The sequence below is a fragment of the Alosa alosa genome, chromosome 6 (assembly GCF_017589495.1).
Source record: "Alosa alosa isolate M-15738 ecotype Scorff River chromosome 6, AALO_Geno_1.1, whole genome shotgun sequence".
NCBI lineage: Eukaryota > Metazoa > Chordata > Actinopteri > Clupeiformes > Clupeidae > Alosa > Alosa alosa.
In genome coordinates, this window is record NC_063194.1 from 33,748,493 (window position 1) to 33,775,830 (window position 27,338).

General features: G+C 44.5%; 1 protein-coding gene across 1 annotated transcript in view; it reads right to left on the reverse strand.

Annotated features, from left to right (window-relative positions):
* Window positions 1–249: 249 nt before the first annotated feature.
* Window positions 250–27,338, reverse strand: part of fdxr (ferredoxin reductase) — a 40,915-nt gene continuing 13,826 nt past the window's right edge. The window contains exons 7-13 of the mRNA XM_048246302.1: window positions 26,730–26,831; window positions 24,130–24,237; window positions 18,236–18,320; window positions 7,823–8,001; window positions 3,426–3,597; window positions 2,802–2,975; window positions 250–1,687 (exon numbers count right to left, since the gene is read on the reverse strand). Coding sequence (XP_048102259.1) covers window positions 1,557–1,687; window positions 2,802–2,975; window positions 3,426–3,597; window positions 7,823–8,001; window positions 18,236–18,320; window positions 24,130–24,237; window positions 26,730–26,831 — 951 coding nt within the window. The 3' untranslated portion in view covers window positions 250–1,556. The remainder of the gene's footprint in view (window positions 1,688–2,801; window positions 2,976–3,425; window positions 3,598–7,822; window positions 8,002–18,235; window positions 18,321–24,129; window positions 24,238–26,729; window positions 26,832–27,338) is intronic.

Here is a 27,338-nt window from a genome sequence, read left to right on the forward strand (position 1 = left end):
TTGTCTGTGAGCCTGCCTGTGTGCCTGTCTGTGTGGTCTGTCTGTGTTGTCTGTGTGTCTGTCCGTCTGTCCGTCTGTGTGTCTGTCCGTCTGTCCGTCTGTGTGTCTGTGTGTCTGTCCGTCCGTCCGTCTGTGTGTCTGTCTGTCCGTCTGTGTGTCTGTCTGTGTGGTGCTGTGCCAGTCCAGTCTAAGTGCTCTTGTGATCCTGATAGCAACATGCAATAAGCAAAACCCAGTGTGACAAATATGTATAATAAAAACGGGCATGATATTTAATATAATAATTATTATTAATATAATAATATTTACTCAAATCTAAATTTACAAAAAAAAAAAAAAAAAAAAAAATTCACCCAAGTGGAGATATTACATTTCAGAATAATAATCGCAGCTTCAGCAAAAAAATAAACATTTAAAAATACAGCAAGCATGTGTATAATTCAACAGTGCATACCTATAGAGGCGCCATCGTACGTTTTGCCATATTCAGTCAGTTTCTGCAAGGTGTGCTTAACTGCTTTTCTGGTTTTACAGGAGTACCATCAAAACGGTTGCCATTTAGTTGCATTTACAATTGTATAACACAATATAACTGCTCCAACAATAATATTGCATAACACACATCATGTACCATGTACAGCTATAACAGAGACACAAGGAGCAGCTTCGGCTCTAGCCTTAACAGGCTTCTGGTCCACAAATCAAAGGGCAGAGCAGGATCTGTGTCACTCACTCTCATACACACACACACACACACACACAGGCCTCTGGTCCACTAAGTGGGGTTCTCAGAGCAGGATTTGTGAAACACAGACACGTACGCACACAGAAACACAGACAACACACACACACAGTGATTTGGTTTCACTATGCACAGTTGTCTAATTGATGCGGAAATCTGTGCTTTGTGTATTATCTGCAGGATTGGCCTCGTCTGACTTTCAATTTGAACCAATCTGGAACACCAGAAATTAGGCACTAACTAATCATAGCTCATCTTATTAACTGAATGGCATCAAGTTTATCCCCAGTCAATTAAAATGCAAATCCATAAGCAGTATTTTGAAGGCAATTTGATTGATTTCATTCCAACCATTGAGACATAGTGAGGATACAAGGTTTCATCAGACCCAGGTCAGATCTGTGCTAGAGTGAGGTGCTATCTGAATAATATGTAAACCTACTTCCTGTCCGCACGACTGCTCACTACTGTACCATCACAGAGACATTTGCGAGATCTTTGTGAAACCTTTCTGAAACGTTTGTCAGATGCTTGTGTGATGTTTTTGAGACGTTTGTGTAAGGTTTTTGAGATGTTTGTGTGAGGTGTTTTGAGCAGCTTTTTGTGCAGTGTTTTGAGACAATAGTGAGTGGTGTTTTGAGACGTTTGCATACAGTGTTTTGAGACATTTGTGTGATGTTTGTGAGACATTTGTGTGTGGTGTTTTGAGACGTTTGTGTATGTTTTTGAGGAGTTTGTGCGCGGTATTTTGAGACGTTTGTGTCATGTTTGTGTAATGTTTTTGAGATGTTTGTGAGCAGTGTCTGGGCCCCCCTCAGGACCAGGCGATGGAGAGCATCTCCTGAAGGTCCAGCATCTTCTCTCGGGGTTTCCCCTGCGCCTCTCCTCTCCTCACCTCCTCACTGTTTATCTTCTCCCAGTCACGAAACGACACAGGACGCACCCCTGCAGCGCACACACAAAGCATGAGCACGCCCACACCAAAACATAAACACACACCAGAACATAAACACACACACATACAAAGCATGAGCACGCCCACACAAAAACATGAACACACACCAGAACATAAACACACACACACACACACACCAAAAATATAAACCACCAAAACATAAACACAAACACACACAAACAAAAACACGAACACAAACAAAGAATTACATGAAAATGAAAGTTTTCTTAAAGGAAGCAAACCAGATAAGAGATTGACATGAAATTACAATTACAACCCCCTCATCAATTACTGGAAGAGGTCTAGATTTTAGTGAATCCTCTAAAAGGTCCCTCATGAAGGATGCTCTTTTGATGCCAATAGCCTGGTCATATCAGCGACAATCTTCCCTCTCCCCTTCCAGCCTTCCTGTACAGCTCATTTAGGAAGTTCACTTTCGGAATGACCTACAACTCTAATTATACATGTTTTGTACCTCGTCCATGCAAACCAGATATGCTCCCCTTTTGTGGCAATCCCTCTATGGAGACCCCCTTACTCCAAACTCTCCCCAGCCATGCCCAAAGCCCAAGAACAAATGGCTTCAGTGACCTCATCACATCACAGTGAAAATACTTTTTATAGTTTTTATACTTCGTCAAATCAAACAGATTTCCACCTAATCAGAAAACACAATAATTTATCTGACATGGGGCAGGGTTCTAGCATTTCTACCATTGAGTCACTTTGGAGAACCAATGGCTGCCACTGATTGCGTCAGTGTAAAATGACTCACTCATAAACAAACAGCATTTAATGTCTTTGTTGACAGGTTTGTTGTTGAGTTTAATGCAACAAATTAAAGATGTACTCAAGCCATTTATTAACCCCTAAAACTCATCCTAGTTCCTGAAAGATACAGGAAAGATTTTCATTATTTTGGCCCGGACCCTCTGGGCACCCCAAACTTGATTAGCTCTCCAGGCATTTCTCAGAGGGTTTGGCCTTGGATCAATTGGGAGGTATTACTAAACACCTAGTAAAAAAAATGCCTAACTTTCTCTAACTATAGAGGGACACTCAAGAATGGGTGGGTGAGAATGGGTGTGGCGCTAGCGGACATACCTCTCTTCTCCAGTAGGGGCGCTATACCCTGCGCTCCAGGCTTCGCCTCAGAGAGGTTGATGGCTCCCGAGTCCAGATCCTGAAGCAGCACGCGCCCTGTGTCAAAGCTGTCATTCATGGTGGTTGCTATGACACCGGTGGGACCTCTCTTCACCCAGCCACTGCAGTACAGACCTGCAGCAAGAGAAACGGAACCCGACAGAACCCCACGGAACCAATCAGAACAGAACCCAATGGGATCATGCGAGGCCATTGGAATGGGAGACAGTAGGAGTGGCTGGAGAGGGTAGCCAGAAGGCAGCGATGGGATTTCTTCGGTTGTTTATCATTTTAAAAGTCAAATCTATTCTGGTTGCATTTTCCAGCATCTCCGACTACACCTTTAAATCAAGTTAGAATGTCGTCCACCTCTAATAATAGATAGATAGATAGATAAATAGATAGATAGATAGATAGGTAGATAGATAGATAGATACTTTATTGATCCCCAAGGGGAAATTCAAGGTGAAATTGAATGTTAATTATGTGAAAATTATGTGAATGTGAAAATTAATGTGAAATTGCAATCTTTAAAATCCAAGTTCCGTAACTGGGATGGGGATGTAGACACATTTTCCGACGTACCTGTGGTCTCCTGGACGCGGCCCATGTTGTTGGGGATGATGGCTTTGCGGGGGTCATAGGGCACGGCGGGGTCGATGGCTAGGCTCTTGTAGCCGATGCTACTGATGATGACGCCGCACTGCACCTCCTCCACCTCACCGGTGGGCACAGCACGCGCCCCCTCGCCCGACCCCTGCACACACCGAAACACAAAAAAGATAAAATAGCACACAGCATGGCACACACCCCTTCCTCCCTGCACACACCAAAACATTAGTACACAGGACGTCGGAAAACACCTCCAATCCCTGCACATACCAAAGCCCCAAAACATCAAAGCACACCCCTCTCCCAATCCCTGCACACACCAAAAAAGCCAGGGCATGGCATGTCCCTCCTTTATACTACAACAACAGGGGCTCTTCAAACAGAAATCTCCATCTCTGAGTTAAAATAATCAAATCCACGCGGTCATGTTTTCATGACACTCCAAGCGCTTCCTAGTGAAGAGGAACCTCACTAGCCACCCCCAGCAGGGATGACCTCACGCTGTGAACATTGAACATGTAGCCTCACGGTTATAGTGACCAAAATGATCACGCTTTTCGGTATTATCACGGTATTTCTAAAAGTGTGTTCAATATGTTCAGAAAGCACTGATTGGCCTACACAAGCTGAAATAGTTTCAAAAAGTGTTCCGTTCACTTTTTTCTTCATGTTTAATTGGCTATGTGCTTATAGCTTAACTTACCCTACCATAACCTGGAGTTTGCTATTTCTGTTATTTGGATGCAATGAGTGAGACCAAACTAAGCGTTCAAAATAAAACTTTAGGCTACTGTATTCTCCTGATAACGTGAGTGGAATGGATTTAATGTGGACGGAACATAAAGACGAGAGTGGCTACATGATACAGTGCACGCTTTTATGTGAAAAAGTTCCGCCTTTTAAAAATCAGGTGTAGCCTAATCCTAATCGTAGTTAAAACCATCAGTTAGACAACAGAATCAGTAGGGTACCAGTTTTGTTCCATTGTACCAGGCCTACTGTATGTCAAAAGCAGGCTCGGATGAAGCTGGGAAGGATTAAACACGGTTTCCACACCGCGGTAATCAACAGTGATAATCATGATGTTTGAAATGAAAACGGTAATTATTATCGTCAACATTTTTATCGCGGTTTACCATTATACCGCTAATCGTTACATCCCTAACCACCAGTAAGTGTTGCAGGATGCAGCATAATTCACTGGAACTTAGACTTAGACCAGTCATCCTATATTTTTCTTTGTTAATCACAAAATCACAAACACAAACACAAAATCCAGACCAAAACCATCCAGGTCTGGAATAATGATTCTGTAGAAAGGCTGAGAGGATGTTTTGAGCTTATATACTGGGAAATGTTCTTTTAGCTTCTATTCAGGGTGACAAAACAGAAATTTCTCAGTAATCAATTCCACACTGTCTGATATGTTCCAGGTGTTTTCCTGGGCCTCTTTAAGCACCCACACATACTATGGCATAGCGTGCTTCCTGGGCTATTCCCACTAGCGGAGCAGGGCTCGGAATTAACTTTGTTTCTCATTGTCCCGCAGCTGTCTCGGATTCTACTTGGCACTGTCCCGGACAATGGAGTGGGGCTTTCCAAAGAGACTACGCACTTGTCTGCACGATCAAGTATGAAAATTAAAAAAAAATCATTTAAATCAAATTGCATCATATTTACGGTCTATTGTCCCCATTACTCTCTATCCAATAAAGTTTGACTGCAAAATATTAACGCCATGTACACAAACCAACGCTGCACACCCATTACTATCGCTTGAATTACTCGCAAGGACCCGCGGATCGGATAGATATGCCACGATGTCAGATGAAAGAGGAGACACAGAGCTATCATTTGATATCAAGTACATCCTTCTGGGTTATAAAACAGACGAAGTGACAGCAAAATAATAACTTCCTATAGCTGGACTTACCCCACGTTCTTGTCTGTTTTTGTGGCAAAGCATGTTTATAATCCAACGCTATTGTGTGTTTCTCTATGGCAAAGCATTCATAATCCGGTTTTAAGAGCCTAGCAAATTCCTGCATGGCATCCAATTCAAGGCTCACATTGCATCCCAATTTGTTCAACAAAGAAACACCTTTTTTGCCTTTATTTTGTTCATGGCAATGCAGTAAAAAGTTGAGAATCATTATGAGTGCATACACCACACATGCTAACACGCAAACTTGGGTCAAGTCAGGTCAGATCAGTTCGTGTCACAGATATGGAGCGCAGAAAGGTCATTTTTCATCACTAAATAAAAAATGGCATTTATTTCCGTAAATCACACACTACATATTTCTGTAAATTGCTCAGCCCCAGAGTATCCCACCAACATGGTAATTATATTGCCCGATTCAGGACAGTCTGCCCTACACACACATGAAATGCATGTAGAGCTATGAGCTTGCTGTGGTGAGATACATGTCGAAATATAAGAATTTTTATAATACACTTTTTATATTTTAATTCTTTAAAAATCAAAATAAAATCAATGCTAGTACTAATACATGAAATGATCATCTGGATAGCCTAGACTCTGCTGAAAAAAACAATATATAATATGTGTGTGTGGCACTTACAATGACCAGAATAAATCCTTATGAATAAAGGTTGTGAAAATGCCCTAAAAACAGCTTAGGGTTCTAAGGGTTAATTGTAGCTGCTTTCTGCAAAATCCCCTTTAAGTGCCGCTTAAAAGAAAATAGAAACACAAGATGGGTCTATTCTTATCCTGTGTCTGTTTTGTGTGTTTGTATCTGTTTGTTCTGACTTATGGGTCAGAACAAACACCAGGCTATACACCGGGCTAAATCATATCCTCGCATGGGTCAGAACAAACACCAGGCTATACACCAGGCTAAATCATATCCTCGCAGAATGCTGGTCAAACATGTGGCATGCAAAGACCAACCGGAGCCAACTGCACATTTGGTCAAAATTAAATTAAGACTCAAAATGGGCTTTGTGATGTCTGTTTTCTCATGTGTCAAGCTATTCAGTGGCTCTATCTGAATGAGTACCACAATGTATCAAAGACTGCATTCATAAAAGCTCATTGAATGACCCCTGTTTGAAATGTGCTATAGAAATAAACTTGACTTGTGTAAAAGTCTCCTCCAAAATACATGTATAAATAATCCTACATGAAGATTACATGAATGTACAAGAAATCTACCTACAAAATGTTTGACTTGAGATTGAAATAACTTGAATGGCATTTTTCTCAGTTTCATTGTTTGCATAGTTTCTGCACTTTGCCTTTGTGTTTTTGCCTTTGTGTCTGGTCATAAGGCTACCCATATGCTACAGATTATACCAAACCATGTAGGAGCCACACACTAAGCTCTGGACTACACAGGAAGTGCCACTGAAAAGACAACAGAAACGCAAAAAGGGTCTACTGTATTCTCAGAAATTGCAATGTGATATTTTCCTCAAATCATGCAGCCCTAAATGAGGGGACTTCATGGCGGGCCAGACTCCATACTGGAGTTGTGTGGAACAGAGCCACATGTCCATTGTGAGCCTACCGGTAATTCTTTTTTTTTTTTTACCCTTTAATCCAGGAAGGATTAATCCGTGAAGGTCCCATTGAAATGCAATATCTCATCCGTCAGGGAGTACAAGACAGCACATAAAAAGGCTGGCAGCACATTAAAAAGAAATCCCTTAAAAACCCTTTTATGCGTCACCTTATGGGTAAAACCTATTTAAGCCGGGAACCTCACACACACACAATTTTAAGCCAATGGCATGATCCTCTAGAGTCTAAGACACCACACAGATCTAGCATTGAGGCATCTGATGTTTCAAACTTCAAACATTTCAAACTGAAAACAGACACAGATAAACCCCTGGCATTATTGCCATTACTGCTGGGTGAGTGAGTGACCGAGTGAGTAAGTGCATGACTGAGTGAGTGAGTGAGTGAGTGAGTGAGTAAGTCAGTGAGTGAGTGAGTGAGTGAATGCATGACTGAGTGAGTGAGTGAGTGAGTGAGTCAGTGAGTGAGTGAGTGAGTGAATGCATGACTGAGTGAGTGAGTGAGTGAGTCAGTGAGTGAGTGAGTGAGTGAGTGAGTGAGTGAGTGAGTGAATGCATGACTGAGTGAGTGAGTAAGTGAATGCATGACTGAGTGAGTGAGTAAGTGAATGCATGAGTGAGTGAGTGAGTGAGTGAATGCATGACTGAGTGAGTGAGTAAGTCAGTGAGTGTGAGTGAGTAAGTCAGTCAGTGAGTGAGTGAGTGAGTGAGTGAGTGAGTGAGTGAGTGAATGAGTGAATGCATGACTGAGTGAGTGAGTGGGTGAGTGCATGAGTGAGTGAGTGAGTGAGTGAGTGACAACAGCAGTGGTGCCCTCTGACCTCCAGCCTGTTGAGAGCCAATCGGATGGCGGCGGCTCGTGAACCGTCTCTGCTGGCCAGCACCTCTTGAGGGCTACGCAGGAAACGGAAACCCCACTTCCTGTGTGCCTCTTTAGCAGCCTGCTCCTTCAGCGCCTTCAGCATTAGCTCCGTCAGTCTCTTTCTGGGCCGTGGCAGGTCTGCATACACACATGCACACAAACACACACATGCACACAAACACACACATGCACACAAACACACACACGCACGCACGCACACGCACACACACACACACACACACACACACACACACACACACACACACACACACACACAACATTAGCACAAACAAATACACCTGATTCAGTGGGTGGCAACATATTTAGCAACAGACTATTTTCCAAATTGCTTCATAACTGCCTTTAGGTGTAACAGACACAAACATTAACTCCATTCATTATTGGATTGCAAATTACAACAGGGTGGTGTTTTCTATTCAGAAACATAATTAATGGGGATGGGTACTAAAGCAGGTCATGTTTATATTGTAGGAGGAGAGAGCTTAACAATGTTTTAAATGGTCACGTTACAGTTTCATTCAAAGCAAAACGGGTAAACTGGAAAAAAAAAAAAAACCCTCATGCGCCTCAGACATACTGTGGTATTCATTTTCCACCAAAATACAGTGCCCCTGGAAAGTTTTCAGACCCTTTCAAGTTTTTTTTTTCACATTTTGTTATTTTTCAGACTCATCTTAAAGTGGATTCAATTCATTTTTTTCAATCTACACACAATTCTCCAACACTCCACAAAAAAGCAGGTGTTTGGAGTGATTTGTAAATGTATAAAAAATAAAAGACTGAAATATTCCATTAAGTATTCAGACCCTTTGTTATGACGCTTGCAATTGAGCTCTGGTGCATACTACTTCTATCAATGGTCCTTGAAATGCTTCTACAACTTGATTGGAGTCCACCTGTGCCTAAATTAATTCACTGGAATTTATTAGGAGAGGCACACATCCCTTTATATAAGGGCTCACAGTTGATGGTGTATGTGAGAGTGAAAACTAAGCCACGAGGTGCAGAGAATAGTCTGTAGACCTGCGAGACAGGGTTGTGTGAAGACACAGATCTGGGGAAGGATACAAGAACATTTTCTGCAGCATTGTAAGTGCCCAAGAGCACGGTAGCCTCCATTATGCAGCATTATAAAGTGCCCAAGAGCACGGTAGCCTCCATTATGCAGCATTATAAGCCTCCATTATGCAGCATTATAAGCCTCCATTATGCAGCATTATAAGCCTTCATTATGCAGCCTTATAAGTGCCCAAGAGCACGGTAGCCTCCATTCTGCAGCATTATAAGTGCCCAAGAGCCTCCATTATGCAGCATTATAAGCCTCCATTCTGCAGCATTATAAGTGCCCAAGAGCATCCATTATGCAGCATTATAAGCCTCCATTATGCAGCATTATAAGTGCTCAAGAGCACGGTAGCCTCTATCATTCTCAAATGGAAAAGTTTGGAACAACCAACAGTCTTCCTAGATCTGGCCGCTCAGCCAAACGGAGTAATCCAAGATGGATGGCCTTGGTCAGATAGGTAACCAAGGACCTTTATCGCAATCATGCTAATCACATATTTGTGACCATACTCCTAAACAGGGATAGTTTAGATTAGTTTTAGATTGGAGTCTTGGATGCCTACATTATCGTGACATACATTTATTAGCCCACAAAAGGGCCCAACATATATTGCAGACATGTTTTCATAATATAAAACCTACTAGCTATCTTAGATCTACTGATGCAGATCTGCTGGTGGTGTCCAGGGTCAAAACTAGACAGGGTGAAATGGCATTTAGCCATTATGGTGTCCGCCCACTGCTGGAACCGACTCCCTATGGAGATCAGACCTGCTCCAACAGTTGCTAGTTTTAAAAAGAAATTAAAAGCTATTATTTTTTCTACCAACTTTAATTAATCTGTTGTCTTTTGGTTGAGTTATAAAGTGAATTTATGAATTTATTTTTATTATTATTATTTTTAAAATGTATTTTTTTATTTCATTATTATTATCATTGTTATTTTATTTCATGTCATAATTTTGTTTCATAATTAGTATTATTTTGTCTTCGTAGTGCTGTTTATATTATTTTTTTATTGACTAATCTTGTGTCATAACATGTTAGGCACATTGAATAACCACTGTGTATGATAATGTGCTATATAAATTAATTTACATTTACATTTACAAAAGGCCCACAATGTACAGGCTGCCTAGTGTGACCCACAACACTGTTTGTATGTATTAGAAATCGTAATGGAAATTAATAAAACTGATGAAAAGTGATGGTTTAATGCAAACTTTGTTTTTTTTCCACACAAGCTAGCAACCCTCAAGAAATTCTCGCACTTCCGCCGCTCCCAGCCCACACGTTCAGCATCACTGATCTAAGTCATAATAGATCATATCTGATATGCAACTGCAAACACAGACAGAACTAAGCTGAACAAAAGTATACTGTAAACACTTGCTTTCACTCTCATTTTCCATGAATAGGAAAAAAAATAAAAATAAGATTGCACAGTTCTACACTAGATAGATAGAGAGAGAGAGAGATAGATAGAGAGATAGAGAGAGATAGAGAGATAGATAGATAGAGAGATAGAGAGAGAGAGAGATAGAGAGATAGATAGATAGATAGATAGATAGATGGATAGATAGATAGATACTTTATTGATCCCCAGGGGAAATTCAAGGTCTCAGCAGCATACAGACAACACAAAACACATTCTTCAACAGCAGCAAGAGTAATTAAAGTATATAATATAAAAACACTACTAAGCAATAAGGACAGTAGAAGATAAAGAATATGCTAAATATACTAAAATACAAATTATACTAACTAACACTTAATCTAAATCAATTCTAAAAACAATATCCACATAGTGGTGATTAATCAATCAGAGGCGCTTGCAATGACTAAGGCAGGGACTGAGCCTGTGATTCTCTGTGCTTAAGCCTAGTTCTTTTTCAAAACAAATTGTTCAAATCCATGTTAGTGGGCACTTTATTTTTGCTAAAATAATCCATCTACCTGACAGGTGAGACATATCAAAAGATGCAGATTGAAAAGCATGTTTATTGTGCAGATGTCCCTTGGACAGTTGACAATAATAGGCCACTCCAAAAAGTACAGTTTTATTACACAATGTGAGTAGAGTACACAGAGCAGTTGCTTGTGAACTGAACATAAAGCTCAAATGCTGACTAATACGGATTTGACCAAATGTCTGAACACAATTTGAGTAAAATAAACTTTTGTACTTAAACTCCAAAAGAAATCCAAAGTTCTTGTGAGAGCACAATGGAATTGTCTCTGCGAGACACTCTGGCAAAGAGCAATGATGCTCGTTACTTTTACCCCAACATTCCAGGAACCAGCTAAACTGATGAAGACAGCGCTGCAATGTTGGAGGACAGTACACATTGGTCGTAGTGTTATCCGATTGCATCGAAGTCCGAAATCATTCAGAGTAAACATGGTCTAGTGTTATCCAGGACACATTCTCACCTGGACAAGGGGAAAAGTGCTGTGAGAATCATGTTCTTTGATTTCTCAAGTGCTTTTAACACCATCCAACCACTCAGACTGAGAGACAAGCTCTTGCAGATGGGTGTGGACCTGGTAACCTGGATCACAGATTACCTGACGGAGCGACCTCAGTTCGTCAGACTGAAGAACTGTCTCTCACTGTGATCAGCAGCACCGGAGCGCCACAGGGAACTGTGCTCTCTCCAGTCCTGTTCACCTTGTACACATCTGACTTCTGCTACAACACTGAGTCATGCCACATGCAGAAGTTTTCTGACGATACGGTGTATCAGGAACGGGCAGGAGGAGGAGTATAGGAGGCTGGTGGAGGACTTTGTGCTATGGTGCAAACTCAATCATCTCCAACTCAACACTTCAAAGACCAAGGAGATGGTGGTGGATTTCCGCAGGTCTAAGCCCACTCTGCTATCAGTCTCCGTTGATGGGATCAATGTCGAGGTGGTAAGCACCTACAAGTACCTGGGTCTCCACTTGGAAAATAAACTGGACTTGTCAGCCAACACTGATGCACTCTACAAGAAAGGGCAGAGCAGGCTGTACTTCCTGAGGAGGCTGCGCTCCTTCAATGTGTGCAGCAAGCTCCTCAGGATGTTCTACCAGTCTGTTGATGCCAGCCTCCTCTTCTATGCAGTAGTATGTTGGGGAGGAAGCACAAAGAAGAAGGATGCTGGGCGACTTGACCGGCTGGTACGGAAAGCTGGCTCTGTAGTGCATCACTTCACTATATGACAAAAGGACCCTGAACAAACTGAACATCTTGGACAATGAGTGTCATCCACTCCACAGCACTATTGTTAAGCAGAAGAGCCTGATCAGCTGGAGACTGAGTAGAATTAAGTTTTATTTAGTATAATTTGTATTTTAGTATATTCTTTATTTTCTACAGTCCTTATTGCTTAGTTGTTTTTTTTATATTATATACTTTTAATTACTTTTTCTGCTGTTAGTGAATGTGTGTGTATGTTGTCTGACCTTGAATTTCCCCTAGGGATCAATAAAGTAAGTATGTATGTATGTAAGTAAGTAAGGTATGTATGTAAGTAAGTAAGGTAGGTATGTATGTATGTATGTAAGTAAGGTATGTATGTATGTATGTAAGTAAGTAAGGTATGTATGTATGTATGTATGTATGTATGTATGTATGTAAGTAAGTAATGCATGCTTGTTGCCGCCCCTCGAGTTGGGCCATTACATTGCTCTTTGCCAGACCCTTAATCTAGATTATCAGGGTCTGGATTTTCCAGGCTAGAAAAACTGATGTGCTGCATTTATATTTTTGTTCAGTGTATGGTACTCATTATAACAGACATTCATCGCCTGATACAGCCCAGCCATGCCAACCATAATACCTCTACACCATTTGATACAGGTTAACTACATACACCATGATGTATAAACACCAGCTGAAACAAACCAACCAGGATGTGAGCATTATTTCTAACAAGTGCTCTGAACCCTAAAAGGCCAGGCCGTTCATTGAGCCACTGATTCTCACTGCAACTCTGATCAAATGTCTCCTAAAGCAGTGGTTCTTAACTGGCCTGGCTTTAAGGGTCCAAAATTATATCTGATAAGGTAGCATTTCAAATAGGCACTTTAAAAAAACTAAACAAAAAACAAGCTCTACGACCCACCCAGAACCCACCAGTTACGAAACACTGTCCTAAAGGAAAGCTGGGATGTGAGAGCGAGGGAGGGAAGGGTCCCGCTCGCAGACTGGCCTTTTGGGGAATTGGGACGTTTTTCTGGTGCGCTGGTCTTTCTAAGGCACGTGTTTCTTTCCCAGGTGCAATGTCTCAGACATTACACAGCCTACGTAGACATATAATAGGTCAGGCGACTAACTATACAGCGTCTGCCACTTTTGGAATTTTGCCATCAGCCTTCAGACAGTTTGTTTTGTCTTGTCTTCAAGGCATGTTGAAAGATGGTAGAGTGAGAGTGAGAGAGAGAGAGAGAGATGCAGTGCAGCTCTATTAAGGCCAACAGGTGGCGCTATGTGGCATTAGCTTCTCTACTTGATCAGAGCTATAAAGATTTGTTCATACAGGGGCTGCTGTGGTGCAGCAAGCTCAAATCCAACCTGCGGTCATGTCCCAATCCCACCCCATCTCTCTCTCTCCCACTCACTTCTTGTCTGCCTTCACTGTCCTATTGGAAAAAAAGCAAAAAGCCCCAAATCAAGATTTGTACATCTATTTATGGCTGTGCAGGTGAATTCGAGGAGGAGCTGGCTTCTTGGCACCATGAATAGGAAAAACTCAAAACGAAACTTCAAAACTACTGGGAGGACCAGCTTTGTGGAATTGTTTGAGAGAGAGTGTGTGTGCGTGTGTGTGTGGTGGTGGTGGTGGTGGTGTCGGGGACTGGTAGTGTGAGACCTGGCTTCTCTCCAGTAAAATGTCTCTCCTGCCCACAGGTAATGAAGATTAAAGATATTGGCAAAGAGAAGTACTGTGTTTTTTTTGGACTTTCTCTTGCACAACCTGAAATACAGAGAGCTGAGGGCACTCCTTTACTGAGAGACAAAATAAAAAGGCATACAGCTTAGCAAATAATACGTTTCCTGTTTGAATAGCAAAATGACGAAAGGACAATGGTGTTGAGCATGTGTGATACGAGTGTGTGCTGATGTGTGTGTGTGTGTGAATGTTTGTGCATGGGACCGGGATGCAAGTGGGATGCAAGTCCCCACCATGACCACAGGGCTATCAGCCCAGGTCTTCAGATCTGATACCTCGTTTCCTGATAACCATGAATCTTAGTGGCTATGAGTGTTCTCTACAGTACAAGTGATCTTACAAACATACATTAAAGTTTTACATGCATTTCCCGAACAAGCTCATGTGCTAGTGTGTGCGTGCACTACTCTTAAAAGGTACACTATGTCGGTTACGTATCTTTGGCGACTGTACAGCTCCCTCTAGAGTCGCGATATATGTAAGCAATATAGCACGAGTGAGAGTGGGATTGGTAATGGATATTCCCACGGGTGTTGTTCGGCCATAGGCAACAACAGCCATGGGAATATCCATTACCAATCCCACGATCACAAGTGCTATATTGCTTTTATACAACAATTCTACCACAAACTAAATCTGAAAACACCCCATCATTGTTTAATTTTTTTTTATTTCTACTTTGTTTTTACGCATCAAAAAATAGTTCCGTTTTCAATAGAGTTCGGGCAACTATGTCACATTTGTGTAGCAATGCCAATATTAGCGGAACGCGATAGGAAGATACAGCGAATACTGAATAATGAGAAAGTAGTTAGTGTCCAGAGGACATAAGAAAAGAAATGGACTAAATTGCCCAAAGCAAATGTGAGCTTCTTCACAACGACTGTAGATTGGCTGTAGCCTGGAGATTCCAGACCCTAGTAATCTAGAAAGATTAAGGATCTGGCCTATTTAAATTAACAACTAGATGTACCGCATAGCGGTACAAAATATGACCGCCGCTCAGTCCTGTCCATCCGTTCGGCGAAAATAAATCACACTTCAATTTGTCTCCATATTTTACTCCATCCCCCACTCTTGAAACTTTTGTGTATGCTTGTTTGGCATGCCTGAGTGTGTGTGTGCGGCTGCACAGAAAGTAGCCTACTGGTGCTGAAAAGGTGAATAGATTGTAGAATAGCCAAAGAAGATGTAGCATTGTTATAAAACCTTTAAAATCTCTAAACAATCACAAGTAGTGCAGGTTATCACAGTTCATCCATTGCAACTGGATTGATGAAAGGTCACTTACACCTGTAGGCTACATTGTATTTGGGAAAAGCAAAAGGTATCAGCATAATGTTATTTATTTATTTATTTATTTATAAACAAAAACATCTCTGTCAGTTCCATGCTGTTTTCAACAGCTATCAAAAACAAAGGTCATTTTTGGATGGATGGATTTTTTGTGAATGTTTCTTCTTCTACATAAGATTTTAGTCATCTTTAGTTCATGTAATACTTTATTGTCAATGCATTTGCATATTGTCAAGTAACAGTAGTCTGAAACGAAATGCTGTTTTACATCTAACCAGTGGTGCAAATAACTGACATGTCCAAATGGGCCTTGATGAAATGCGTTAAGCTAGACTGTTCATACACATTTTAATGGGCCAAAGTTGAAGAGCTGTTGTCCGTTATTGTTAAATGCAAATATAGGCTGATTCATGTTCCCTTGCATTGTGTAACTGAGGTCCATGGCTAGTCTGGCTTTCACCAGACCAAGCTCAATCTTTTAAGAAATCAAAAATAAATAGCGGGCAGATCAGGCTGGGTTCACCCAGCCTAGTCCATAGGCACCGATATTGTTTAATTTTCCGATTGAGATATCCACGCTCTGGCTATTCTAAATACAAAAATGCATCAGGGAGTTATGACAAAACTGTAACTAACAAACTAGATCCTAATAGAAAGCTGTTAGCTTCCCTAAGCTACAGGTAGGATTATAAGGTAGGCCTATTTACAACATAAATTGTCAATAGGCTATGCTGGCGACACAAATAAAATCTCCTTTGAAACCAATGGCTTCGCCTTACAGTATCAAGCGGACTTAAACAGCCATATCGCGGGCGAAAAGTTGTAATAAAATTCACGCAGCTCCATGAGTCAAGGAAAGCGAATGAAGTAGCCACTTCTAAATGGGACCCACTACACAGTAGCTTAAGGTGTGTTGCTAAAGCAGCCATAATGAAATGAAGGTGTCATTGTTTGGATACTTCACACACATGTGCTTTTAATTTCACAGACTACAACTACCAAGCTGGAATCAAAGCACATCGATTCCCCTCTCACACCCTGAACGCACTTAAAACAAAATAAACAGGCGCCTCAGTCTCACGCATGTATAGGCAAAACTGTATCAGACCGGTGTAACGTTGGTAAATCTTCCATTGCACAGAATGATTTTTTGTAGCATGTGCAACAAATGACAGTCGAAAGATACAATTACAGTGCTGCTATCAATTTGCTTATATAACCGCATTTATAGTTTTCTATAAATGCAATCAATCAAATTGGCCTCCATCACTCAACCAACGCTAAAGGTAACATTACCTAGGTCCTTATTGATATTATAAGATGAACGTACCTGCAGTAAAAACCAAGCATGTCCGATAAACATCCTCAGATTTATTTCGGCTTCAAGAAGAAATGGGAATTACATTTCATGTGAACATCATCCTATCCTTATTAGACGTTCTCTGCGGTAAACTAGTCCTTGTAGGAAGCGTCCATTGTTTTTCCAACCCACTTTTAACTTCCAACAAAATTATGTCTCACTGCAACGATGCGCCATCTAGTGGACAAACGACTACTTATCGCCAATACTGGAAATGCAGCCATGATGATGATGATGAATATTTATTTTGGCTTTCTTTTAATGCTACTAAATTTGTAATTATGTATCGGCCGTTCTAATACCGATAGTATGTGGGTGCCTGTGTGTGTGCATGTGTATATGTGTGCACCGCCATCTACAGGCCAATGAGTGTACAGTCACTAAATGTACACATAACCTAATTTTTTTTAGACCCCCCCATGGATGAAATTTTACGAAACTTGGCATACCCCCAGAAAATGCCAGGTCAATCATACACATAAAATTTGGTGCAGTTCTGAACATCTTAACTGAAGATAGGGGCGATTAAAGCAGAATAATATTGCATTTTCATTTTTTACCGGGGGGGTGCAAATCACAAATGAGTGATTAAGACCAACATACCATAAAAGATTCTTCATCCTCGGTGCCACGGTTCAGGTAGTTATTTAGGAAAAACTGCTTTTTTTGCGGTTCGGGGGGCCCAGCATGGGGAGGGAGTGGCCCCCGGGGACAAAACAAAATTTTTCCGTAAAAGTCTAGTGGGGCTACATATCCACCAAATTTCATGTGCCCCGGTGGTTCGGTGTCCCGGGTATCGTTAACCAAAAATTCAGGAAGTAGATGACGAGGAAAAAAAAAAAAAAACTTTGACAATCCCTATATGATCGCTTCGCTAGCGGCGGTCATAATAATACCATGTTATCATGTTATCAATAATCATGTTAAACAGGATAAACTGGGCCGTTGATCAGTTTCAGATCAGGAAAGTGGCAAATCGGGCTGAAATCCAGGCTATTGTGCTGCAGTGTGAGCTCGGCATGAAATGGCTCATAAGAGGGACGTTACAAATTAGGCTCACAACACTTTCAGGAAATATGGCAAACAATGGTAATGACGAATGATTTCCAGGTTCCGAAAGAGGTCTCTCAGACTTGGAGTGAAGTGTGCAACTCAGCGACTCAGTATGAGGAGTGTACAGCATTAAGATCAAAGCCCTCGATTTAATACTTTTTAAAATGTGTAAGTGTGTGTTGGTGCAACTGGAATGTGTGGACAGAGAGGGCGATAGCAGAAAGATGCTGTTCTCACAGGAGCCAAGGTCACAGGACGGCCAACCAAAAAATCACACCATTTACAAGAATTTAGCTATCTGACATCTAACACCCACGCATGTACATAAACACGCACACACTCACACACACACACCTCTTTATCATCTGTTTCCCTATGATGACAGCCTGCAAGCTCACTAATAATACAACCGCTCTCTCTCTCTCTCTCTCTCACACACACACTCACACACACACACATACGTACACGTACACACACACACACACGGTGCAGATAGGAGGACAATTTTATGGCTGAGCAATGGCTTGACGTGAAATGAGGTCAGAAAAAAATAAAAGTACAAGTTATTGCATTAAGCAATCAATATAAATATTATACATAAACTGCAAACACACACAAACACACACACACACACACATACCTTTTAAGGCCTCATTTATGCCCTGAAAGTCATCAATTAACATGTCAGGTTGTATCCCGGGCAGATTCACCATCTCACGCAGTTCCTGGAAAAATAAATGACACCTCTTCTTTAAGACATGCAAGCGTGCACATGTACATGTACACACACACACACACACACACACACTTCAAAAGGAGAACTGGCTTGTTTATGTTTGTGGGGGAGTGTGTGTGGGTGTGTGTAAACATAAGACTTGCATATCTCTCTCTCACACACACACACACACACACACACACACATACATACACTTCAAAAGAAAGACTGGCTTGTTTGTGTTTGTGGGGGAGTGTGTGTGGGTGTGTGTGTATGTGTGTAAGTAAACATACGATTTGTGTGTGTGTGTGTGTGTTTATGCCCCTGGGCATTACTGGTAATATAACCCCATTAAGCAATTACACTGTACCCAGTTAGGTCAAAAACAACTAAAAGGGTCATGACCCTTCCTGATCAACACCGTTATACAGTGCAATATCATGCAACCTGGGCATGCATTGACAAGTTCTTGACAAGCTGACAATTTCAGTTGTGATACTTTTCAGTGCATCTCTGATACAGTACTTAGGGTGTAATGAGGTGTAATAGGGAGGTCAGCATAGTTAAGTATGTAAGAATATATACTCTTTTTATTCCTTGAGGGAAATTTGGTCTCTGCATTTAGCCCAATCCGTGAATTAGTGAAACACATTCAGCAAACAGTGAACACACAGAGAGGTGAAGCACAAACTAATCCCGGCGCAGTGAGCTGCCTGCTACAACAGGGGAGCAGTGAGGGGTTAGGTGCCTTGCTCAAGGGCACTTCAGCCGTGGTACTGGTCGGGGTTTGAACAGGCAACCCTCCGGTTCCAAGTCCGAAGCGCTAACCAGTAGGCCATGGCTGCCCCCTGTGTTTTTATTGCACTAGTATGAGAAGTTGTAGACCACTTTGACACGTTAGATCCAACCTTTACCATCCTGAAGTTAGAAAAAATGAAAAACTGAAGGATCTGAAATGGTCATGTCGGTTTCAACTTTACGACTCTTCTCCAAGGACAACGGAGTCCAACCTGTGGCATTTTAATGCCACTCTGGAGACAGATTTAGAACATTAGATGTAACTTGTTTAGTTTCATCCTCCCCTTAGAGCATGTCTAAAAGAAAAATAAAATAAAAAAGTAACTAACTTCAGGAGTTTAAATGGTCAGGTGCTACAGGACTGAAAATGTCATACGATACAGATGAGATATTGAGGAAGAGCATTATATGTATGATACCATGTGACCATGACCTTTGACCCCATGACATTGAGTCCCTAATAGCTGATGGGCATTTGGTGCATCGGGCAATTCTTCAATTAAAGCAATTTACAAAATCACCTGCAACACTATGGAATTGAGTTAACAACTGCAACTGCATTTGAAACCTTCATTTACAAGAAAGATGTGGGTTACACTTCACTTGAAGGTATGTACATAAGAACGACATGACACCATCATGAACGCGTCATATCAGAAGGAGAGTTAACAAAACAACAATTAAATCATCTATAAAAACAGGTTGCCCTAACACCCTAGGGCCTAATCAGTGGATGCCAGAGCGCCAGCAGAGCCAACAAAGCCGAGCAAATGTGTCACACGCTGCTGGGATTTATGTATATCTGTGTGTGTGTGTGAATGCATATGTGTGTGTGTGTGAGTATGTGTTGCTATCAATTTGCTGCACCTGTTCAGCAACGTGTCAGTCATGACCCTGACAAAAACATGCCAGATGCCAAGATGTCAAGTTTAAAGGGAAACATGCCAGATGCCAAGCTTAAAGGGAAACTCCGCTATTTAGCACTTTGAGTCACTTTTCTGGTTTGTTTTGGATGAACTAGAGTGGTGGACATGTCCTTAAAACAACCCTTAACGTTCGTTTTCAAAACTGTGCAACTCACCAAGTGTTTCATCTAGTTCATCCGAAACAAACCAGAAAAGGGACTCAAAGCGCTAAATACCAAAATTTCCCTTTAACAAACATGAACCTGACTCCTGCACGGTCACAACATACCCACTATTAGCCTGATGCCTGTTCTGCACTGTCACAACCTAATTACTCTTAGTGTTCTTTGGTTGAGGCTTGAAAGATAGGAAGGTGCAAGATTATGTTGGGCTTTGAAACCAAGAAGAATATTTTAAATTGAATACGGTAATGTACAGGGAGCCAGTGTAGTTGATGGAGGATGGGAGTGATATGTTGCCAGGGCCTGGTATGGGTGAAAACTCTTGCAGTGGAATAGTGTATGTTTTTGAGATAGAAGAAGCTGTTTTAGTGATGTACTTAATGTGAGAGTCAAAGGAGAGGGTAGAGTCAATTATGACACCAAGGTTTTTGACTTACTCTTGGTTGAGGTAGTGGTGGTGAAATAGCAAGGGATGGATAACTGTGTTGTTGTTTGAGCTTTATCAATCCAGCTGGTGTAGCAATGAGTGTGGCTTTTCATCTTATCCAATCTACAATTCCAAGTTTACTTACACCATATCCAAACAGCCCGAGCGAGCAACTGTCAATGTTATCTGTCTACACTGAATCCATTAACTATGCCCTTCTATTGGGTCATATTTCTCATTCAAAATAGCAGAGCAAAGCGAACGACAGAGAGAAAATAGAAACCGGGCGTCTCTCAGTTCTCTCAAAACATTGTGCATTGCTTGCAGTCAGGACACTCCAATTGACGGATTTATTTAACGCTAATGTTTGTTCACATTGCGTCCGGTTACGACATGGTGTTATTTATCTTGTAGTTGATGGAGGAGTAAAAGGCAGGAAGAGGCCTGAGCTGAGCTGAGCAGCAGAGCAGCAGCAGAGCAGAGCAGCAGAGCAGAGCAGAGCAGCAGAGCAGAGCAGAGCAGAGCAGCAGAGCAGAGCAGAGCAGCAGAGCAGGAGCAGAGCAGCAGAGCAGAGCAGAGCAGCAGAGCAGCAGAGCAGAGCAGAGCAGCAGAGCAGAGCAGAGCAGCAGAGCAGAGCAGAGCAGAGCAGCAGAGCAGAGCAGAGCAGAGCAGCAGAGCAGAGCAGAGCAGCAGAGCAGAGCAGAGCAGCAGAGCAGAGCAGAGCAGCAGAGCAGAGCAGAGCAGCAGCAGCAGAGCAGCAGAGCAGCAGAGCAGCAGAGCAGAGCAGAGCAGAGCAGAGCAGAGCAGGCAGCAGAGCAGGCAGGCAGCAGAGCAGAGCAGAGGTGAGCAGGCGAAAGAGCAGGCAGAGCAGAGCAGAGCAGAGCAGAGCAGAGCAGAGCAGAGCAGCAGAGCAGAGCAGAGCAGAGCAGAGCAGGCAGGGGCAGAGCAGGCCGGGCAGGCTGAGGCGGCAGGCAGGCAGGCAGGCGGCGGGCAGCAGGGCAGGCAGGCGGCAGGCAGGAGGCCAGGCAGGGCGGCGGCAGCAGGCAGGCAGCAGGCAGGCAGGCAGGCAGGCAGGCCAGGCCAGAGCAGGCGGAGCGGGCAGGCAGAGCCGGGCAGGCAGCGGAGCGGCGGAGCACGGCAGGCCCAAGGGCAGCCCAGGCAGGCAGAGCGGAGCAGAGCAGGCAGGCAGGCAGGCGGCAGGCGGCCGGGGCAGCAGGCAGGCAGCAGGCAGGCAGGCAGAGCGGCAGGCAGCGGAGCAGGAGGCAGCAGGCAGGCAGCGGGCAGCAGGCAGGCAGCAGCGGGCAGCAGGCAGCAGGCAGCAGGCAGCAGGCAGCAGGCAGGCAGCAGGCAGGCAGCAGAGCAGGCAGAGCAGGCAGGCAGCAGGCGACAGAGCAGGCAGCAGCAGGCAGCAGGCAGCGGAGCGGCGGGCAGCAGGGCAGGCGGAGGCAGGCAGAGCGGAGGCGGAGGCAGGCAGCGGAGCGGCAGAGCAGAGCGGGCAGAGCAGGCAGCAGGCGGCGGAGCAGCAGGCGGGGCGGCAGGCGGCGGGCAGGCAGGCAGGCAGGCAGCAGGGCGGCGGGGCGGGCAGGCGGAGGCCAGGCGACGAGGGGCAGGAGCGGAGGCAGGCAGAGCAGGCAGGCAGCGGGCAGCGGGCAGCAGGCCAGGCAGGGGCAGCGGGCAGCAGGCAGCAGGCAGGCAGCAGAGCCAGGCAACAGGCAGCGGGCAGAGCAGAGCAGGCAGCAGGCAGCAGGCAGCAGGCAGAGCCGGAGCAGCGGGCAGCAGAGCAGGCAGCAGAGCAGAGCAGGCAGCAGGCAGGCAGGCAGCAGGCAGCAGAGCAGGCAGGCAGGCAGGCGAGGCAGGCAGGCGCGGCAGAGCAGAGCAGGCAGGCAGCAGAGCAGAGCAGGCAAGGAGCAGGCAGCAGGCAGCAGGCAGGCTGAGCAGGCAGGCAGCAGCGGGGCAGGCAGGCAGCAGGCAGGTGGGCAGAGCCAGGCAGGCGGAGCAGGCAGCGGCGGAGCGGGCAGGCAGGCGGCAGGCAGGCAGGCAGGCAGGCGGGCAGGCAGGCGGCGCGGGCAGGCAGCGGGCAGGCAGAGCAGGCAGGCAGCGGGCAGGCAAGGCAGGCAGGCGGGCAGAGCGGGCGCGGGCAGGCAGGAGCAGGTGGGCTGAGGCAGGCAGAGCGGAGCAGGCAGGCAGAGCAGGCAGGCAGAGGCAGGCAGGCAGGCAGGCAGCGGGCAGCAGGCAGCAGGCAGAGCGGCAGAGCAGAGCAGGCAGGCGGGGAGCAGGCAGGCAGGCAGGCAGCGGGCAGCGGAGCAGCCAGGCAGGCAACAGAGGCAGGCAGAGCAGGCAGCAGGCAGCAGGCAGAGGAGGGAGGCAGCAGGCAGAGCAGCAGGCAGCAGGCAGGCAGCAGCAGGAGCAGCAGGCAGCAGGCAGCAGGCAGCAGGGCAGCGGAGCAGGCAGCAGAGCAGGCAGCAGAGCAGGCAGGCAGAGCAGAGCAGCAGAGCAGGCAGAGCAGCGGCAGGCAGCAGAGCAGCAGAGCAGCAGGCAGCAGAGCAGAGCAGGAGCAGAGCAGAGCAGGTGAGCAGGCAGGCAGCAGAGCAGAGCAGGCAGGCAGGCGGCGGGCGGCAGAGCAGCCAGGCAGAGCAGCAGGCAGCAGAGCAGAGCAGAGCAGAGCAGGCAACCGGAGCAGCAGACAGAGCAGAGCAGACAGAATAGAACAGGTGAGCAAGAGCAGGCAGAGCAGAGCCAGGCAGCAGGGCAGCGGAGCAGCAGGCAGGCAAGAACATGCAGGAGGGCAATGAGCAGCAGAGGCGGAGCAGCCAGAACAGGGCAGCAGGCAACCAGGCAGAGCAGGCAGGCAGCAGGCAACAGACAGCCAGAGCAAGGCAGAACATGGAGGCAACCAGGAGCGGAGCAGCAGAACAGGGCAGCAGGCAGCAGAGCCAGGCAGGCAACCCAGGCAGCCAGAGCAGACGGAGCAAGGCAGGCAAGAACGGAGCAGGCAGCAGCCGGGAGCAGAGCCAGAGGCAGGCAGCAGGCAGAGGCAGAGTGGAGCAGGAGCAGAGCAGGCAGAGCAGCTGGAGCGGAGCAGCAGGGCAGGAGGCAGAGCAGGCAGGCAGCGGAGGCAGGGGGCAAGGAGGCAGGCAGGGCAAGGCGGAGCAGGCGCGGAGGCAGGCAGGCAGGCAGGCTGAGGCAGGGCAGGGCAGGGGGCAGAGGCAGGCTGGAGGCTGAGCTGGGCTGAGGCAAGAGCAGAGCAGAGCAGGCAGGCGGGCTGAGGCTGGGCTGGGCAAGGAGGCAGGGGAGCGGAGGCAGAGCGGAGCTGAGCAGGCAGAGCAGGCCCTGAGGCAGGGCGGAGCAGGCTGAGCGAGGCAGGAGGCAGGAGCAGAGCAGAGCAGAGCGGGCAGAGCAGAGCGGTGAGCAGAGCAGAGCTGAGCTGAGCTGAGCTGAGCAGAGCAGAGCAGAGCAGAGCTGAGCAGAGCAGAGCAGAGCAGAGGAGCCCCACGGAGCTCCACTTGCCTTGATGGTGCAGGCCACCTGCATCGGACCGCGACGACCCACAATCAGCACCCTCCGGACCTTGCTGCTCGCCAAGGCGTCCAGGGCAGCTTGGGTAATGTCTGTCTTCTAAGACGAGGAAACAGAAAGATACACACACACACACACACACACACACACACACACATACACAAAAAGAAGTCTTATAATCTGAACATATAAGGAAATTAAACACATAGGGCCACACTGAAATAAATACCGTGTGTGTGTGTGTGTGTGTGTGTGTGTGTGTGCAAGGCTTTGAACCGGTTCACGGAATGAAAACGAAAACCAGAAACTTTTGATGTTTTGCTAGGAACAGAAACGAAACCAGAAACTTTACATTTTTTTGAACCTGATTTCATGTCCATGTCCAAAAAGTTTTTATGTCCCGGAACAGAATCGTTAACCAGTTCGGGAACTTTTTTTCTTTGGAACGTCAGCAACTTTTGTTCTAACCGTTCAGAACGCCAAGTTTAGGGAAGAACCAAAAAACCGAAACGCAAAATACCGTTTCTGTTCAGAACGAACCAATTGGGATAAAATTCTGGTTCAAAGCCCTGGTCCTGGTCGTGAGCAAGTGTCATGTGTGTGTGTCCTGTGCGTGTGTCATGTGTGTGTGTCATGTGTGTGTGTCATGTGTGTGTGTGTGTGCGTATGCATGTGGAGGGGGGGGGGGGGGGGTGTTAGGGGGTGTCCATGCACTGCACTCCCTTGGGTTTTGATACTGTTTCAAATATTATATATATATCGAATAGACTGATATAGATATGATACATACATACATATATATATATCGAATAGACTGATGTAGATATTATACATAATATATATATATATATATATATATATATATATTATATATATATATATATATATATATATATATATATATATATATATATAATAGACTGATATAGATATTATATTATATATATATATATCTCAGTCTATTTGACCTGCCTCCCGTATCATAAAACAGTAAAGAAAGGAAAAAAAGAGGCCCAAAAAGGGGCATGTCACTACCACTTGGGGGGGCAAATTCTCACTATATTTTTCTGAAAGCTACACACAATCTTGAATTTTAGAGAAAAATCACATAATGAGTCAAAATATGTATGCCAACATTAAACACCACATATGCATCAGCAATAATAAGGTTTGGATTATTTCCTGGGCTCTTCTGAGTGTTTTAACAAAAAAAAAGCCAATAGGCGGAATTTCCTTTTTTTTCAAATCAGAGGTCAACTTGTGGCCTGTACAGCCACAAAGCTACAAGATCCAACTTGCCATCATACCATTTTATACTCGAGAGATATATAGCTTTCAGAAAAATATAGTGAGAATCCCCCCCCCCCCCCCTTCTTCAAGTGGTAGTGACTTAATAATGTGGCTCATGGACCAAAAGCACATGAAAACGATCTCTGAGGTGGATAAATCTGAAAACTACGGTTAATGTTGTAGTTGAGAGCAAAGATTCTAGCTCCGCTCTAGAATCTTTGGTTGAGAGCTTTAAATAGGATGACGTGCGGTTGCCATGATACTGATGAAAGTTAGTACTTCCATGGCGTTTCAGTGTTCTAGTGTGGACGCTAAACTTTGGAAAAACAATACCAAAATGACAGTGCCATGACCAGGGGTAGGAATTTCCACCACGACGCCATGGCGCCGCCGCTGTCTTTTACGTTAATATCATTGAGGCCCCCCTTTGAAAATGAGAGGTTTACAGGCCACGGTGGCCTTGGTGCCCCTTCTTCAATAATATCTGCTTTATCCCTACTAATAGCTTATTTTATTTAGCCTGTGGCCCGTCAAAATAATCTTAGCATTCACAGCGCAAATTAATTTAGTCTTTTACGCAGTGGGAGAAAGTGACAGTGCAAGAAATAAAGGCCCAAATTCACCATTCACTGCCTCAGTTGAACTACTCATAGCAGCCTATTCACAGTAGCCATCACACAGACATCACAAGTATCACATGAACAAGCTTTTTCTCAGCTTTTAAACGATGTTAGCCGATAATTGCTGTGTTGAACGGTTCGCGAGAAAATCAGAGGACAGCTGACTAAGAGTTTGTGAAAATAGCCTTAATGATCACAAAATGCTAAGCATGCATCTAGGCTATTTGAGTTTCTTAAAGCTGAGCTGTGCTTAAATTGTTCAATACATGATTTCATAACAGGCTAAATATAAAATAAATGTTATAGCCTAGATATCTGTAAAGATTAGATGATCAGATGATTTACAGTTCTATATAATATGTCATGTTTCATGTTTTTGTAATGTTTCATACAGTGATGCAGGTCTACTGCAGTGAATAGGCTAAATACAACTTTGATCATTTTTATAGCCTACTACTGTATAGTTAACTTTGGTCTTGGTGCCCTGACATATATGCCCAACTGAAGGCCAAGTGGCCTTGCCCCCAGAATGGTGAAATTCCAAGCCTGGCCATGACACTACAATGACAAATTCAGTGCCATGACACCATCCTGCAGCATGTGCACACTGTATGTTTGTGTATGTGTGTGTGTGTGTGTGTGTGTGTGTGTGTGTGTGTGTGTGTGTGTCATGACACTTACCTTCAGCATGTCTAGGGGAGCAAGAAGTATCCGAGCAACATCTAGTGCAACATTTCCCTGACCAAGGATCACAGCTGTGTCATGGCTGAGGTCTGGTTGGAGCTGCGGGAAGATAACACGCACAGACACACGCACACACACACACATAAAAGAGAGAGTGACAGAGAGAGAGAAATATCAAATACACCATCAACTTTGCACACAGACAGTAAAAAATGTTCCTGCCATCCAGTTGAACTGATGTGTTTATCATCCACAGAAATGACCACTGTGAATGCAGCCATCTTTTCAGCTCACATCAGGTCCACAAGACTTCAGGAACTTATTTCCTCTTGTTTATGCAGTCTTTGGTTATGACTAGCTTAAAGGAACACACCACGGTTTTATAAAATTGGGTTATTCACCGTGTCCCCTAGAGTTAGATAAGTGAGCAAAAGCATTGTTGTAGTCCGGCAGCGCCCTCGCTAGGTTAGCTTAGCATAGTGAATGGAATACTTTGTTGCCGGATAGCATGTCGTGAGTATAAGTGAGCCAACAAAAAAAGGATCCCTAATTAGTTATTGTGCCCTCCGTCTTCACAAGAGTACAAATGGCACCGCAGATTAAGGC